Source organism: Pseudorasbora parva, chromosome 22 (assembly GCF_024679245.1).
Source record: "Pseudorasbora parva isolate DD20220531a chromosome 22, ASM2467924v1, whole genome shotgun sequence".
NCBI classification, from domain to species: Eukaryota; Metazoa; Chordata; class Actinopteri; order Cypriniformes; family Gobionidae; genus Pseudorasbora; species Pseudorasbora parva.
In genome coordinates, this window is record NC_090193.1 from 37974147 (window position 1) to 37992484 (window position 18338).

The 18338-nt window shown below is 37.6% G+C and overlaps 1 protein-coding gene and 1 non-coding gene across 6 annotated transcripts in view; both read right to left on the bottom strand.

The window, feature by feature from the left end:
- slmapa (sarcolemma associated protein a) overlaps nucleotides 1–18338 on the bottom strand; it is an 88563-nt gene that overhangs the window by 54551 nt on the left and 15674 nt on the right. For all 5 annotated transcript variants that reach the window (XM_067432348.1, XM_067432346.1, XM_067432347.1 and 2 more), the window contains exons 2-3: nucleotides 4379–4526; nucleotides 1527–1599 (exon numbers count right to left, since the gene is read on the bottom strand). In XM_067432348.1, coding sequence (XP_067288449.1) covers nucleotides 1527–1599; nucleotides 4379–4526 — 221 coding nt within the window. The remainder of the gene's footprint in view (nucleotides 1–1526; nucleotides 1600–4378; nucleotides 4527–18338) is intronic.
- Nucleotides 5209–5283, bottom strand: trnaa-agc (transfer RNA alanine (anticodon AGC)). The gene has a single exon. It is a non-coding gene; the product is annotated as a tRNA-Ala (tRNA).

An 18338-nucleotide genomic window follows, 5' to 3' on the forward strand; every position in this document is an offset into this window, starting at 1 on the left:
GGGGATTTTAAAAAAGTGACGTGAGTGGAAGGGAGGCGGCAGCGCGTGTGTGTGTGTGTGTGTGAGAAAGCAAGAGAGAGACAGAGGGAGCGCGGCTCGCGGCTGTTATTTCAAATAGCGCAGCATATTTTAAACTAATCGGTTAACCGGTTTCAACCGGCTAATGAGGCTCGGTGGTCGGTCAAGAAAATGTTTAGTTTTCTCCATCCCTACACCTGCCATTAAACTATTTTAATATATGGCTATATGGTGTGCCACGCGTAAAAGCCCGTTGCAGCGTCTGTGTCTGAAGTTTGTTTTGAGCGCTTATGCCACTATTATGGCATAATTACTCTGAGAATTACCCTGGTCTGAACCGCGTCTACTACCGTCTTCCTCCATGTTTGTTTATGTATTGCAGCGTGCATGGGCATGCCGTGGCGTGAGGTGCATATTGACGTAAAATTCTGCCATAAACGCCTTATCGTGGCGCAAGCGATAGAGCCTAATATAAAACGATAGACATTTTCTATCGTCCAGACGATATATTTCGTCATATCGCCCAGCCCTAATATCAGCATTTATAGATATATTTACAACTCTATCAAACAGAAACAAAGCACAGACATTTGCTTGACCAGCCGCAACAGCAGCACATTGCACAATTATTTATTTACCTCAAACTCTCTTTGCAGAACACAATCCTTGCTCCCTGTGTCTCCCCAACCATTTCCTCTGGCAAAATCTTTTTCTCCTATTCGCTGCAAATCAGTGCACAGATAACTTGAATCGCAAACTTTCTGCATTTTATCATTTTTAAAAACAAATTCCAGTCTCGTGCGAGAACGCATGAAACATAGTTTGCGCACCGGAGAGAGTTGTCTGTGATTCTTCCTATTGTAAAGTTATGCACTGTGAAACCTCCTGTTGCCGATCCATCATGCAGTGTGAACACAACAGGGACTGAACGCCACCCCAGACACTCATGCAGTGTGAAAAGAGCAGTGATCCGACAAGTTTGAAAATCTAATCTAAATTAGTCTAATGCCATAGATGCTGTCAATGGACCTTGTGCTGAATTTCATTTGGAATATTCTGCTAAACCAAAGGTCACAGAGCATCGTCGGGGCATGTGGTTAGATTATATATGTAAATACTTGTGTTTGCTTAATAAATAAAGGAAATTACAACAACCACAGAGCCAAAACCAGCATAAAAGCCCAGATCTGATCCACCACTTATTCCAGTCATACAACATTTGGCAACTAGCAGTCAAACTAACAGCCCACATGTCATTTCCTCTGAACAAGCACAGGCAAATGATGTTTTGGTCAACTAAATCAGTATAATCAGCAGCTGTAAGCCTCAGTTCTCAGAGATTTTAATCACAATTTTATCACTAAGTTCTCAGAGATTTTATCAATGCATTAATAAGTGATAATGCTGGTAAGCACGAGCTACCTTAAATGACAAGAATAACACCAGGTTGAGCGAACGACTGATTGAAGATAAACAGACAAACAAAGTGCATTTCAAACAGGACTTACTCTGATCGCCGCCGACCTTCCATGCCATCTGGTAAGAAGAGCTTGATGGTCGACACTATACAGCCATGAGTGACTAAAATGAACAGGAGAAAACAGGACACATAAATTAGGGCTGTATGACAACAGTGGTCATACAAAAAAAAAACATGTTAACAAGAATTCACCCCTTAGTTGATGCTTGGGGGGCGGTGTTATTTGAGGGGCCATTATTTATTTATTTATTTAAATTACATTTCTTTCACCTAAATGTTTGCTCACTCATTGTATTTGTATTTGGAGTAATTTTGTTGCTCAAGACTTTACACAACACAAGGAAGCTTTGAATTAAATTGACAAAAAGTTGCACAAATGAATACAATAGAATAAAGATGGAAATTAAATAAAGTGAAAAAGGTCTAACACTAGTATTCAGGTACAGAAACAGTACAAAAACAGAAAAAAAGTAACCAAATGTAAAATAACAGGGGATAGTCTTTTAGGCTATTCATTTTGATTCCTTACAATTAAAGCTTTGTTTTGTTGTTTTACCAACATTAATGATGGACACATATTAGGCTTCTATCACTTTAATAGCTAGTGCACAGATCCATTATACTGGTGGATACTCGCCAAGACTGGAATTTCGACATCACGTGTGTGTTTTTTTACACTAACGTGCTATAATTCTAGCATAGAAATCTAGATGCACCCTAGCAGCAGCAAATCTAATTTGCAGCCAGGGTCGTCTAGTAACTCCTCCATTGGACTGTGAGCTGGAAAAACCAAACTCTGGTCAGACCAATCACATCGTGTATAGAGTCGGTGGGCGGGCTTAACATAAAGTTGGCAGAGTTGTGACGGTTCCACGTGAATCTTGTAAACAAAGAAGCTGGCGAACAGGGATCTTTCAAATCGGCTTTCGCCATGAATCTGGAAGACTCGTTGTTAAGCTTTTCTTTGAGAAAAGAACCAGGAACGGCACTGAAGTCATTCTTAAGAAAGGAAGATGTGTTCTGAGTTTTGCTGACCAGATATGGCGAAAGTTTAATCTATCAGCTAGCTCTGCTTCACTTTCTTTGTTGTTCTGGTTGGTTGTAGTGCATCTTGATGTGGGTCTAGCTTGTCAGGGTACTATAATGCATTATGCGTTGTTTGTGAAACGATTAGGGGTGCGCACAAATAGCCAAATTCGATCTGTAATTAATATTCAAAAAATAAAAATACTATTAGAATTTTACTATGTTGCTTTGCTGCCCGTAAATAATCTGAATCCATGATAAATCCCACTAAAACTCGAAGTTATAACTAACTCCACTGAGTGGCGCTGTGGAGCGTGTAAATAAGTTGATTGCACATTATTTCTGTAGAACAGAAAACAAAGCGCTGTAAGAAACTTAACACTAAACACTTGTTTTTGGAAATGTATGCAAATGGGTGTATATTTAAGTACACAAGGCCTCATTTGCATATTAAAACATTAATTTACACCAAACTTCTTTCTTATGTTTAAGCCATAGGACTTAAAACCGTTATCTTTGTGTCTCTGCAATGCCTCATGATAGTATTGTTTTTCTCAACATGAAAATGTGAAACATTTGTAAGCTTTGCTTATTTAAATATTCAAGCGCACATAGACGAGAAAGTGCCCGTGTTTCTCAGTTTAGTTCTCGCATAGTGCAGCAACATTAGCACCCACTTGTCGCGTCTTGTCGAGTATCTAGTCGATAGTCATAGTCGTCATGTCTTTTAAATTAACGTAAACATGAAATTTGCCAGTCACAGCCAGCTTTTTTGTTATTTTTACAAGTTTCATGTTTCCACCAGAATATCTTGTATGGATATCTGAACATGCAATATATCAAAAGAAAGAACGGAGGATTATTTTTACTATTCTATTATTTGTTCTTCTTTCATTACAAACTGTCTTTAACAGTATTTAAAATCTATACAATTTAGGCTTTTTGGAGGCAACCTTATTTATCAAGGTTACATGGATCAAAAACAGCAAAAACAATAACTAGGCCCATTTTATTTGATTATATTACTTTTAAGTGGTGGGGCCAGAAAATTTTGGCAGGGCAAGAATAAAACCACTGGCCCGACCAGGCAAGTAGAAAAAATCCTTAGCCTTGAGCCCTGACCGCTGAATCATTCGCGCTATTTGTTAAATTACGTCTCACAGAAAGTGTTAATATGACTGATTTAATTTTATAATATGTGTGGATTAATTTACTCATTCAACCTACCTGCTAAAGTGAATAACTGTTTGAGGGAATTTCCTGCATAAGCACGAAAACTGCTGGAATTATTAAAAGTTTGAGATGAAATAAGAGCTCTGGATATCCAAGATGTCTAAGCTTACATGTACGTAAGTCTATCAGCTTTAAAAAGGAGTGTGTTTACGATGATCAAAAACATTAAGAGAGAAGATTTTTCCTGTAAGAATTAAACACACAAATGTGACTGGAAGCTAATTATAATACCTTGCCAGTTAAAATATATCGTTTTCTCATTCCTATACTGAAGTAATGCTTGCTTGCAGTCGTTTTTAAAGGGTAAGTTACTTTGCATTTGTATCAGATTGTGAAAGCGTCCTATTGCATGTACTTGAGTTACAACACATCCAGAAAAGCAATCAACCAGAGCTCTTGGGTTTCAAAACTGCATCTCATCTTCAAAAAGTGCTTTGAATTTCTGTTAAAGACTTCAACTTTCAATCAAAGGGGTCCTCTATTACATTACCAACAAAACAGGGCCCCAAACTAACACACGCAAGCTGCAAATACGTTTCAATAAAGGAATAATTGTATATACACATCCACACATGCATTACAGAAACACACACATCACCAACTCAAACAGGCTTTCCTCACCTTTCCGGGTATTCTCAGTCACATCCACCCCAAACTGAATGATGTCACCGGAGAGCACCTCACAGGGAGGGCTCTCCTCTGACCCCCGGCTCAGACGCTGGCTGTTGATGAAGGTGCCATTGCTGCTTTTGGTGTCCTGGAGATAGAACTGTAAACAGAGGAGAGACGGAAAGATTACAGATGCTTTAAATTCACCATTACACTGAAGTGTGCAGAACAAATGTGCTAGCCCAAAGGGAGCGATGGCTAAAAAGAGGAAGTACTTTATAGAGGTCGACAGGTTCATAGTGACAATACAGATTAAAACACAATTTTAAGGCAGTAGTAAAACCTGATAACTGACTTAACTAGATAGGTAAAATAATACACTTATCACCCAGTTTAAAGTTATTTTGGGAAAATTGAAATAAAGCTGAAATAAAATTAAAATAAATATTAGATGGAAAACACTTAAAAACTGACATAAGTTGAATTACTAAAACTGAAATAAAAATGAATGCTATACAATATTTAAAAAATCCTTAAATATTACATCAAAAATGAATGTCAAAAGCACAATTAAAACATAAGTTTAAATTAAAACTGGAGAAAAAGGTCATTCAAAATATTAATAAATACTATACAATTTGAAATGTTGCCTTTAACTGAAATAAATAACTTTCAGTACTAAAATTACTAAAACTAAAATTATATTACAAATAATAAAATTATAAATTATGACAACTATAAATTTATGCTTTACATTTACATTTATGCATTTGGCAGACGCTTTTATCCAAAGCGACTTACATTGCATTCAATGTACACATTTTCACATTATAGTCAGTACTTGCTTTCCCTGGGAATCGAACCCATGACCTTGGCGTTGCTAGCGCCACGCTCTACTGGTTGAGCTACAGGAAAGCTCTTTATTTACAGATATATTTAAAAGTAGAGATGCACTGATGTGTCAGCTGCCTTTATTTATCAACCGATTTATCATCAATTTACAATCATTGGCATATCGGCTAAAGATATGAACTAACCCTTAAAATGAATCCAATCCATGTTCATTAGAAATTATTTGATGATGCAGCAATAAAAAATGAAGTTTTAAATCAGCAAAGTAAAAAAGAAAAGTGCATTAAGTTATACTAGCTAATCAAAACACTACCTATTAAAACTATCACAATTTCATATAAGTGGGCAAGTGACAAATATCGGTATTGTTTGTTAAAACCGGTATCGGCCCAAAAAATTCATATCTGTGCATCCTAATTGAAAGAAAAACTAATAATGCCAAAAGCACATAAAATTATTTTTCATTTTTAATGAAATACTAAATGAAAGCCATTTCAAAATATGAATAAATACTCTAAAAACATATAAATTATATTAAAATACCACTTTATCACCCATCTGACAAATGTAACTGCTTACTACTGTGATCAAAGTTGACCCAAAGGCAATCAAAAGTAACCTCTTCAACATGAGCTACACATTTGCTTCGGCGGTTTAAACCAATAATGTCCTTAAGTGCTGAGCAGGCAAGCCCTCATTTACTCGTTCAACATCCCTGATTTTGCTGCATGCATAGTAAAAACAACCATCGAGGGCACTGGAGACCTGGCTTTCAGCCCATCTTTTTTTTTTCCACCAGAGTAATTGTTTCGTGTACTCTGTTCAACTCCATTTATAATGAATGCTGCTGAATTTCTTCATTCAGCTGGATGAATAGATTCACTGTCAAGCATGACTACATTAAGAGTGACATTTATTTCCACCCACCCTATAGCTTCCCACATCACGTGTCACTATGTGGGCATCACTGTTAACAGGTTCATCAGGTTAAGCCACAGGATGAATCAATACAATGAGATCAAGGTTGTGCTTTATGAGTACGCAGCTCAAGCGAAGATAATTTTTACCCTCTAACAGTGTCTAACATTTATAAAGCTTCACATCACGCTACTTACTCGCTTTATGATTGAGTCGAGCTGCATCTTATCCGCCATTATAACAGGAGATAAATGTGATGTGTTTGTGTCTTACGTGTGAATTGGCATGACATCGGTGCTACATCTGTTCATTAACAACCGGCTCATTTAGAGAAAACACTGAATAGCTCTCATGTGCATTCAGAATCAGGCAGTTTTGATGCAGAAATGCATTATACTTTATAAATACAAATACTTTAAGAAAGCCAGGCAACCGCAACCTAACGCATGCCAAAGCATAATCTGTGATCTGGATGCCATATACGGTCCTTCAACTTTGCTTAGTGACTTTAAACACCCATAACCAGTAAGCAAATGAGAAAGAATGGAGAAGCACAAATGACACAGCATATTCCCTCCTATTTCCTCTTGCTAACCGTTGCTCTGACTGTATTCTGAGGTTATTGTGGTCGCAGGACTCAACACACACGTCTGACACACATTTGTTCAGCTTTCTAAAACACCATAACGTGACATAAAGCAATAACTGAAAAACTAAATAAAGAAGAGGTAAATGAAACATGACAGCAAACATTTTCACAGATCACCTTTTTCATGGTTCATATCAGGTGAGTTTATTTCAATCCTGACAAGCAGCCCTGAACATCTGATAAATTATATACACTTCAATTATATATAAACAAACAATATCTGTTGATAAATTAATGAATTAATAAACATTCAAATACAGGAAATCTAGAAAAAATTGCCAACCTTTTTTGTAAGCCAAACCTCTTTGACATAACATTGTTTATTGAAATACATTAAGTTATATTTTAAATACAACACATTTGCATGTTTGCATGTCAGTGTAATGTCAGTCTGGGTTTGCGGTATAGTCGCTGGTTTTCTCCAAACAAATTTTGACCGGTCCAATCAGCGAACAGAGGGAGTGGCTGAGAACGATGGCGCTGATATTGTGCGCTAGGTTGAGTTGTAGTTCAGTAATGGCGGCAGAGAAAGATGCGAGAGAGAGTTGAAGACAGTCACAAGAGTAACGTAAGGGGGAATTCCCCCATTTCCAGAAATAAAATTCTGGTCCTGAATGGATGTGTGTAAAATTCCCTATAAATAATTCTACATAATAAAAAGAAGGCTTCAAATAGATCGGTATCGGTGATCGGATCGGCAGATACTGCTTCCTGTGATCGACGGATCGATCGGCAGTTTTAGTGTCATAGCATCGGTTAATGGAAACGGCGTCATTTCGAAATTGTTTATCGACCTTTAGAAAATTTAAAGTTGTGTGCAAATCTGTTGGCTAATGAAAACACGGCTACTGTCAAACATAACTGTCCTCAGAAAATGCTAACAATTTGTTCATTAGAGGAACAACTAACCTTAAATTAAAAGGTAATAAAAGTCCTCGAGTCATCCCGGTCTCACATCAAGTGCCCTGCAGACAGTGTTGGGCAGTTTTTTTAATGTTTTTATTTGTCTTTATTTGATAGGGACAATGCTCATTGATCAACAACAGGTTACTTGCTGTAAACAAGCCAGAGTTATCTACTAGTGCTAATTTCCATCAGTAGCGAGATACAAGTGCAACGCTTTAGATTTTCCAGTAGCTAACTACTTTATCCAGTGAATTTCCTTTTGTATAAATTTTATCTTAATTTAAATCCATGTTTCATCAACCAATTGCCTGTATTTAATAAATAAAAAAGCAAATAGACTATAGAAGGCAATAATCGTGACACGAAGGTGTGGGAGCGATCACCTTCATGAACTGGAGCGCGTCTCATAAATAATCTGAAACATAGTCTATAGGCTACTTCTCACAGACATGACAAATATGTGTATAGAAAGCTTGAAATGTCCTCTTTTAAACGATTACGAAACTATTCGAATCGAAAAGAAAGCAAAGAGCACTGTCCAGAAAGCTGCGCTCCATCACTGCATGTGCTGTGAGTTTAACCTGTGTTAGACTGATCCTGACTCCTGAGCATTTCCTTTAAGTTGCATGCATTTTGTTCTTGCACTGACGTTAAATTTGTAGCCATTTTGCACTTTAACAGGCAGTTTGAGATAAAGGCTACATTTGTGTGTAATGATTCTGATTCTGCCATCGAAATGACTGGGAAAAGTTTCCCAATCTACCCATATTCACCCCATACTATGCTAATGCACTTTCTTTATAAATTTGAATTCCGGAAAAAGTGGCTGGTAAAAAATATAAGTTGCTGGCAAAATTGGGCAAAAAAGTTAATTTCCCACCCTCGCTGTGCCGATAAAGCATTGGTTCCTGCTCTAGCTACATTACAATATTCATATAGTGTTCGCATGTCTTGATACAGTTAACATCTAGACAATTGGGAGATCCAATTCATTTGGATTTGCTGCAGTATTAATACGAATGTAGTAAATAATGGGAAAACATGACGGGGAATGACGGCTACATTCGTATAGTGTTTGCGTGTGTCTTGACAATTACAAATAAAGCCACAATAAGCTCATGGTGTGAACTTGTCAATCATCTTGATGGATGATGCAGAGAAAACAATAAGAGGACAGTTGTACCAGGGTTTCCGTTGTCCGGTAATTACCGGACATTAGCCGGGAAAAAAATTAAATGTCCGACAAAATGAAATCTTTTCAGTCAAATTGTCAGATTAAAACTGCCTCTTATCGATACCGTAAGCCTGCGACGTGATGCCCTCGCTGTCAGTTAGCGCTCCGTGCTATGGAGGATTGCAATTCTCCACAGCCTGCGAAGTCCTCATCTGTGATTTCCGCGAAATGTATCCAGAGGACAAGGAGTCATTTCACACGGTGGCCAATTTAAAAGTTACCAACTAAATGAGACATAGCCTACTGAGTTTATAATTAAATTTATTAATTGCATTTAATTATTGCATCTAAACACAATAGTGTTGTGCCAAGATTTTTCACATGAATAAAGGCAAATAGATTTGCACACTTGCTTCTGGTCTAGTCTGTTAAACTTGTCAGAAGTTCTCGTTTCTAATATGCCCTCGTAGCCTATTTTTTCTCTCATCAAAACCGAATACCATCAGTGGTTGTACATCAAGAGCAGGGACAGTTTTTGTGCATTTTGTTTCGCGATCTGACCGGAACAAATAGAAAGTCTCTGCAACGGCGTTAAGCGTTAGATTAAAGCGCTCGTCTGTGTGAAGACTGCATGAGCCGCGAGAGAATCTGCTCCACTGATAACAGCGGCAACGAGCGCCTGATCGCCTCTTATTTAACAAACGATTGAAATGATACTCTTCTAGTTAACCAGAGATGTTTTGTTTGTATTAGTTAGGTTCATCCGTGAAGCAAGATGTTTTAAAAAAGTGGTGGGGACATGTCCCACCTGTCCCACCCGCAAATTACGCCTATGAGTTTAAAAAATGGGTTGATTGATGCCAATCGGACGTTCATGTTTTCATGGGTTTTTTTTTTTCGTCTATTTGAAAGTTAGGCTAATAAACATGTTGCATATACGGCCTGATTATGTCTTTTTTTTAAGGTTTTGACCGGCATATCATCAAAATGTCCGGAAAACCCGGCACCATTTTTTTCTAGCGGAAACTGAGTTGTACTCACGTGTGACTTGTGTGAACAGATTTTGGTCCGCTTTAAAAGGTTGTCTTGTGAAAGCGAACAGAACCAACAAGAAACTGCAACACTGCAACAAATTGAGTCCCTGTTTCGGAACAAACCAAACAATCTATAGGTGTGAAAAAACCCTACAATTTAAATATATTATAGTAATTCTTTTATTTTACACTACAATGTAAAGTTCTGTCAGGCAAACTTGTGCAGTGAAGACGCTACAATAAGCATTTTCAAATAATGTTTCTCTTATTTTTTGACCCAGCCTTACTAGTTAGTGTAAAATACTTGATGTGCCATTCTTAAGCTGCAATTATAAAGTCAAGTGGTAGTAGTTTGAAGAGGAACTCCAGCTTCCTTCATTTATCAACAGCTGGTGTGTTAAATATTCATTAAATATACTGGGACACCATCAGTAAAGCACCTGCATCCGTCACAGCGACTGTCAAGTGGCTACTGCACAGGGGTTGAGTGAAATAAAGAGAGATAGTGCGAGGGAAGAGCGCTAGAGAGAGGGCTCATTTTTATGTCAGGGATTCGCCCCCACATCCCGTCGCCAAAGAGCACATTAGCATCCCAAAAGAGACTCAACGCTGCCAGCAGCCTTCGTTCTCTGACGGCCTCAACACAAATCTGATTTGAACTTATTCAGCACATCTCAAACAGGTGCCAGTATTCCTGAGAACAGTGTGAAGGTCATTATTTATCCTATAAGAAATCTCCTTAGACTGCACCTAACTATTAACATGGTCAAATGTGAGTCCTTGTGCTGTAGACTGGAACTATTTTGAGCGCAGGTTTAATATAAGCTCTACAGAAGGGCACTATTACCCTGTGCAAACAAGTGCAGAGAAGATTTGTGCAATTAACACTTCCAAGACTAATAATTAAAAGGGAAGGGAAGGAAGGAGGTGGATCATCAACTTTAGTTCTGCTGGTAGAACATTTTACTAATAAGACATTTTACTCTAGAAGGATGGTTATGCCAACACAACTAAGGCAACTAATCTACTAATGTACACTAAATATGAACGTAATATGAACTTTTGTTAAACATTCAAATGTGTTAATATTTGCATTAAAATGTGATAAAACAACTATTTCTCAACACAACACAGTTTTTACAAGTAATTACTCAAGTCAACAGGTGTCAGGCGTTGACATTCAGTGTCTGCAAAGAACATATGTAGGGCCTAAATATAACAGATTGCACACAGAGCTAGCCTTGAATCTCCAAACACTGCAATCTCCAAGCATATAGTTTATATAGTTTTACATACTGTATAAACAGCCACTAGTGTTATCACGATACTGGAATTTCCAACTTCAATACCTTGAAAAATATTGATATTCGATAACATTTTTGATATCACTGGGAAAACTGCCATATACCGCCATACAGATAATTTATCAAAAATATTTGATAATTTGGGTAATTTTGTTGTAATGGCTTACATGCAACACAGGGAGGATTTATTTTCATCGTTGAAATTAGATGTACAAAAAAGCCAAGTAAACAGTCAGTAATAAAATAAGAACAAAATAAACATCGCAAACAATAGCAGAGACAACGAGACAAATTAAATAAACGTGGGTTTTATTTTTTCAGGTGGGTCTAACTAGTATCCAGGTAAGAAATACTACAGAAATTAAAGTACTGAAATGGTAAAAATTAAATGTAGGTTAGTGCTTACATTTAAAGTTTTAGAAGTTATTCAGTCAAGGGAAGCGAGTGATTTCTTTTGTCTTTTATTCTTTGATTAGCATGACAGACATCAGTGGGTTTATTAGGCTGCTCTCACTTTGACCACATTTACACCGCAGATTGACGCCCAACTCGATTTTTTTACTATATTTTTTGATGACACACTTACATCTTTTAATAGTGACCCATATCTGATTTCTGCATTTACACAACACTAACAATTACATAATTATGTCAATTTAAAAAGTATCAAGTTGAATTTATAGGGCCCTATAAAATCTGTTTTATTTTTTCCAAATGCCGTTTTCTCCGTTTTAATTTTTGGGATTTTTTTTTTTACCCTTTACTGTTATTTTAGTCAAAAAAAGAGTGTGCTTTTAATGTTAATATGACAGAACATAAAAAATGGGAATAACCTTAAATTTATTGAGGTAACAAAAATCACATTTACTTTTTAGGACAAATACTGCGTGATACAACATAACACTGCACTTCAAGTACTTCAAATATTAATGGTTATGAGCTTTAAACTTTCCGGTAAAATACATTATATTAGTTTATATAAGGTAAAATGAAAGTGCGCCATTAACTTTTTCTTTCAAGTAAAAAAATTAAAAAAGAACTAAAAAAATATCAATCATCTTTTACATACGGTTCTATTAATTAAAACATTTAAAGCTGAAAATTTGAAACAGGAACAAATAACATTCCACCATGAAATCATGTAGTGAATTGTTCTGTGTGTTAAACAATCCCCATAATGATATCCAAAGATATCCCAATATGATATCCCAAAAAATAAAATACACGAAAACACAACACTGCCAGAAGTTTTTCCCAACTTCAAAGGCCCCTTTAAATGATAAAAACTAGAGCTTATCTTAACTTTAAGGTTACTTTTATCATACTACCCAACTACCCATATACAGCATGTTATATGCATATGTGTTTGGAACAGAGGGGAACACGGTCTCATTTGCAGCAGATATGCTGCCTAATGTGCCTATCATAAATCAAAGCACGAGAATGACAGGAGTCGAGCAGACCACCGGATAATCTGACAGAATGGACAATATTTGTCTGTATACACAAGCCGCGGTTCAGCTGCGTGCGACCAATGCTCCATACGCGCTCCTGCTCTCCATACGCAAAGCTTCTGCGCTGCCTGCGCGTGCAGTATGAAACCGCCGTTATAGCGTCGAGTTTCGTAACCTTTTTCGATGACGAAAGCAGAGCTGTGGAGACCAACTTCACCATACTTTCCTTGTTTTGAAGGGCGAGCTGAAATGACGGGAGGGGTTGTGTCACCAAGATTTGCTTCCCCCGGTCTGCATTTTCCTCAGACATACGTTTTCCTCCCACACAAAACAGAATTTCATTACAAATACGTACATTTTTTAATATGCAGATTCCGCGTTAAAATGCAGATTCCGCGTTAATATGCAGATTCCGCGTTAATATGCAGATTCCGCGTTAATGTGCCAATTCCACGATTCTGTGATCACGGAGATTATAGGGCCCTAAATTTACTGACATGGAATAAACAAAAACATTTAATGCAACTGTCATCCATATATCAAATTCATTATATAGTACAAATTCTTAAAAACAGTGATTTTGTACATACTATAAAAGTTAGTGTGTTCTAATAGTCTGGTGCTTGAACTTTTGTTCAGCATGTCAGAGGTTTTGGGCTTCAAATCTGCAATCGTTTTGGTTTTCTTTTCCTCATTAAAACCAAACGTGTTCATCATTGATTTTATATCAAAAGCAGGGACATGTTTGTGTGCAGTTTATTTTGTGGAGCGAATAGAGTCTGATTCATCCACATATGAGCCCTGAAACCGTTCTGACAATATAAAATATAAAACTGCAGATCCAACGTAAAGTATTCGCACTGGCTTTTGTTTTAAATCATTTTGTTCCGTTATTATTGCTTGTTTTCATCTGATGACGACACGCAGAATGTGGCGGTTGGTCTGTGTTGTATTTGTCCCGCCCCTCCTCCACTGTGATTGGACGGCTGGGTGAAGAGTGACAGTGATGAGCGCTGTGTTTTACTCAAAGTTGAACATTCTTCAACTCTCGGCGACCAGTTAAAAACGCTGTGCGCTCAGCGCTTGAGTGTGAAATACTCGCTCAGTGCCTCGTTGCGCTCCAGGCGTTCTAAAAACACGGCGCTCTCATTGAAAACAATTGAAAACGCCAGCCAGCAGCGTGAAAAAACGCTTTGGTGGAGACACGGCCTAAGAGCTTCTCTCAAATACTTTACAGTCATTCCAAAACTAACTGTATTTACCTAAATATTTGGAAAGATAGGTATTTGACTTAAAATCACAGAAAGCCACATAAAAATAAGTCAATTTGGTACTTGCAAGCTGTTTGAGAGGCGGCTTTATGAGAGAGCTACATATTTGAATCAGCGGTATACGCGTAAAACCTGTGGTAAAGAGTAAAATTATGCACAACACAAGCAACTCGCCGTTGGATAGAAGAGAGCGAGAACCCGCAGCTGGTATCAGTATGTGGATACTGCAGAAAATTGAACATTTCATATATTTCAGTATCGATACAAATCGAAATATGAATATTTTTGACAACACTTAAAACAATATGTTAATGTTTATGTCTGGCACATGTTGTCTGTACAAGATCATTTTTATTTTAAGGAGATTCAGTGAAATCCATTACTTCACTGTTCTACTCAAAATAGTACAAAAGCTCACATCACACTGTCTGTGATGGTCTCCCTTTGACATATCAGCCAAAAGCCACAAGATTTATTCCTTGAGAACAGCTCTCAGAGCCAACAAAGTGATTTTGAATGAATGTGAGTTTAAGCTTCAAAAGCAAGTCTACACCTAAATCATTCCTACCTGGAAAGAGCTCCATCCAGGGATGGAAAACAAACAGCCTGGCTGAGGAAATTAACATTGATCGGTACAGCCTGTGTAAAGCAGGTCAGCTATAGCGAAGACACTAACCCGGTAAGCTTGGCTGCTAATAAGCAGGTCAGGCAATGAAGCAACCTTAACCTTAATCCTCAAGAGTTCTTTAGCAGAACCAGGCAAATCAATAAGAACCGGGAAAGCTTAAATCTTCTCATTCAAGATGTGTGTAAACACTATTTTTACACAGAAAACAAATGAAAAATTGCTTGCAAGTAAAAAAAATGAGGGCATTATTTAATGACCTGAATAAATTAAATCTACTGGAGCAAAAACATAATTACTATAAACATTCAAACTATTCAGTGTATTGTCTGAACATTCGATCAGACCCTGTGGAGATTTAAAATTCACTACCAGAGCAGAATGACTCAACCCTAATGTGGGGTTTAAGATTTCATAAGGCTGTGTGTGAGTGCTTTCACTGGAAAACCTGAAGTCAACATTGGCCAAATAGTAAAATACATCAACGTCATGGTCTTACAGTTTTTTAATGACAGTTTTCACCTTTTGATATTACCATACATTAGCCCCTTTCACACTGCACGTCGGACCCGCAATATTCCCGGAACATGGCCGGGTCTGCGTGAAAGCAACCACGTCCCGGAATTGATTACCGAATTGAACCCGGGTCGAGGACCTAGTAACATTGCGGGATTCGACCCGGGACAAGCGCTGTGTGAACAAAATCCAAAACTAATGCCGCAACGTGTACGTAGTTATCGTGCGACTCCTAGAGCTTGTTTTTTCAATAACACAACCCTGCAGTGCCAAAAGAGCTAGTCTGTGTTTTAAACGTAGAGAGTGTTCGTATACAAAAGAAACTACAATTAAACAAGCAGAAACGTGCGCAAACTGGACACAAGTCGAGACCACGGAGCTCCTTACTATCCGCGCTGAAGCTGAGATCGCTCGCCGTTATACGCCACATCAGGATGTCACGTGTCAACTCGATCCGGGACCGTTACGGGTTGTGTGTGAAAGCGCACACAGACAAATCAGAACGACAAGACCATGTCAAGTTTATTCATTTTAATCAATTTTACTATACAAACAATATTTTTTGTCACATCATCAAAAATGTTCAAACTGTAAAAGTCAATTTAAGACTTTTTTAAAATACAAACATTTAAGTTATTAAATTATAAGATATGACAATGTCATTTCACACTATAGGTTTATACATTCTGACTATATAGATTAAACCTGTGCATTACTCGGTTTAGAAAAAAATCTATATTACATTTATTATATTTATTTATTTGGCAGGAGCGCTTTACTCTTAGCAGTGTGAACAAGTGAACGCACGGAGTAACGTTATAACATAATTTTAAACACACTTAAATGTATCTAATATGATAAACAGAGCTGCATTACCTCATAATCATGACTGGAAAAGCTGAAATAGTGCAGGCGTCCGGCGAATGTGTCCCGTCCCGTCATAATAAAAGTCCCGGTGCTCGCGAGGCGGGTATTTGTGTAACAATTGCTCCAGCAGCCGTGCTCAGCTCCACAACACTCGGTCCTGCTCTGCTTTACACTCCAGTAACGTTAATAATCGCACCCATGAACATGATTTCTGCCCGAGTCCTATTTTCCACCGGCTGTGATGTGAAGACCACGTCCCAAGATGCTGCGCTCAAACTTGGCGTCATCAAACTACGCCTTTGTTTTGAATAGGCAGCATCTAGCGGACGGAAAGTTGCATAGTGCACCTTTAACACTACTATGCACCTACATATTCAAGAGAACAGTTTTACAAAGGCAATACACACTCATACTGCAAAAACATCCATAAAAAACTATTATGATTCATCAGCCAAAAATATATATCAACTTCACATCAGAAGCCCTGGCCAATTATTTTATGTTTCCTTAAGCCTGGAGTTTCCTAAAGACTATTGGAAACCTCTAAGAACTCAATAAAAACAGAGCCCAAAATATTCCACTAAAATCTTCTATCGTTAGCTTTTCAAAACATGCACACCGCAGGCGAGGCGCCTGTGTGGATGCCCTTTAAATTTAATTACTAGAAGTGAATTATAGAAAATAAAAGAATGGAAGCTTCCCTCTGAATGGATGGAAATAACATTTATATTTATTCAGAGAGAAGACGTTTCTACCCCAAACATCATAGGCACTTTTTTATAAGACTCAACAATATCTACTACAAGTTTTTAAATAACTAAAATATTGGTAAGTGCTTCTGTTGATGGTTGTGGATTAGTTTAAGTGCTTGCAGAAGAGGTGGAGATTCAGCTGTTTCAGCAGATTGGGTGGAGGTTTGCAGCTCAATCCACCAGAGAGGAGCGGAGAGGGAGAAGGATTTGGAAAGTGACTTTCTGCAATGTATGCACTAGTGTTCATAACTCATTAAAGGGGACATATCATGAAAATCTGACTTAATCGATGTTTAAGTCCTATAATCGGGTCCCCAGTGCATCTACCAACTCAGAAAATGTGAAAAGGGATAACCCAGTAACCCAGTCCATTTTCTCAGCACTCGAGCAGCTACAATATAGTGACATCAATGTCTTATAATGCAGGTGCATTGTCTAAACAAGGGACAATTCAATGCAGGTTTTGCTAAAAAGTAAAAGCTCAAGGATATGTGATCCAGCTTATAGTCTCCGGAGCGATGCTGGTCGTGCCAGTAATGAAAAAGAGCGCTTTATCTGAGTTCTTTTACAGATATAAAGTTGTTTATTAAGCACCCCCTGAAAAGACATACGGTCTGTATATATTTGTTTACTGTTAGTTGTAAGGGGTGTTTTGTGTAATTTGCGGTGTAAATTGATGATAATGCAAGGGAGAGAGAGTGTTTATGGATAGGACTTTAATGTGCACTTATTGTATGTCTTATTCAGTTCTTACAGGGATTTTCTGGAGTGAAAACAGACACTTCATCTTTTGTGTGATTAACAAACTTCATAAAACTCATCAGTAAAGTTTTGGCCATCATTCAGACAGGATCTGCTACAACATGCTTGTACTAATAGAGGATAAAAGCAAGATGGCAACATAAGTTTAAAACGGAATTAAACTAAACTACACCTGTTCTATCTCCATGCAGCAGATATTCTCTGCCTCTGTAGGCATTATTGTTTGATTCGAACTGAACACCAAGTTTCTGACATGTTCTGTTGTTGTTGCATGAGGCACCAGCTCATTTGCATTTAAAGGGACATACACAAATGTTTTTGCTTACCCCAAAAAAGTGGCAATTTTAACAGGCTATAAAACATGATCTGTGGGGTATTTTGAGCTAAACCTTCACATACACACTCTGGAGACCGAGACTTATTTTGCATCTTGTAAAAAGCGGCATAATAGGACCCCTTTAAAGGTGCTGTATATAAATCTCTTTTTTTGACTCTACTATAGCATACTATTGGCATAATATATTTACAGAGATTTAGAAAACATGCATGGGTTCAAATACGTGTTTCTCTCAAAAACAATGCAGCCAGTTATTCTACTTGGAAACGAGCGTTCTGTGTCAAAATGTCTGTTTTTGTTTTGGTCTGTGTGATCCCGCCCACTGACAATTTATCTAATATTATTACGACACCCGGGTTGCCAGTTGGCGGAAAACGCAACATTTTGAAGCCATTGAAAAAAGCAAACAAACTAGGTCAGAGGTTGTGGTTGTATATTCTCAATCTGGCAACCTGTAAAAAAATATGATGATTTGTAGTCAAGTGTAGTATTTTAAAACAGTGCTTGATGCATGTTTGAAATATAATTTGTAGTATGAGCCTCCAATCTGC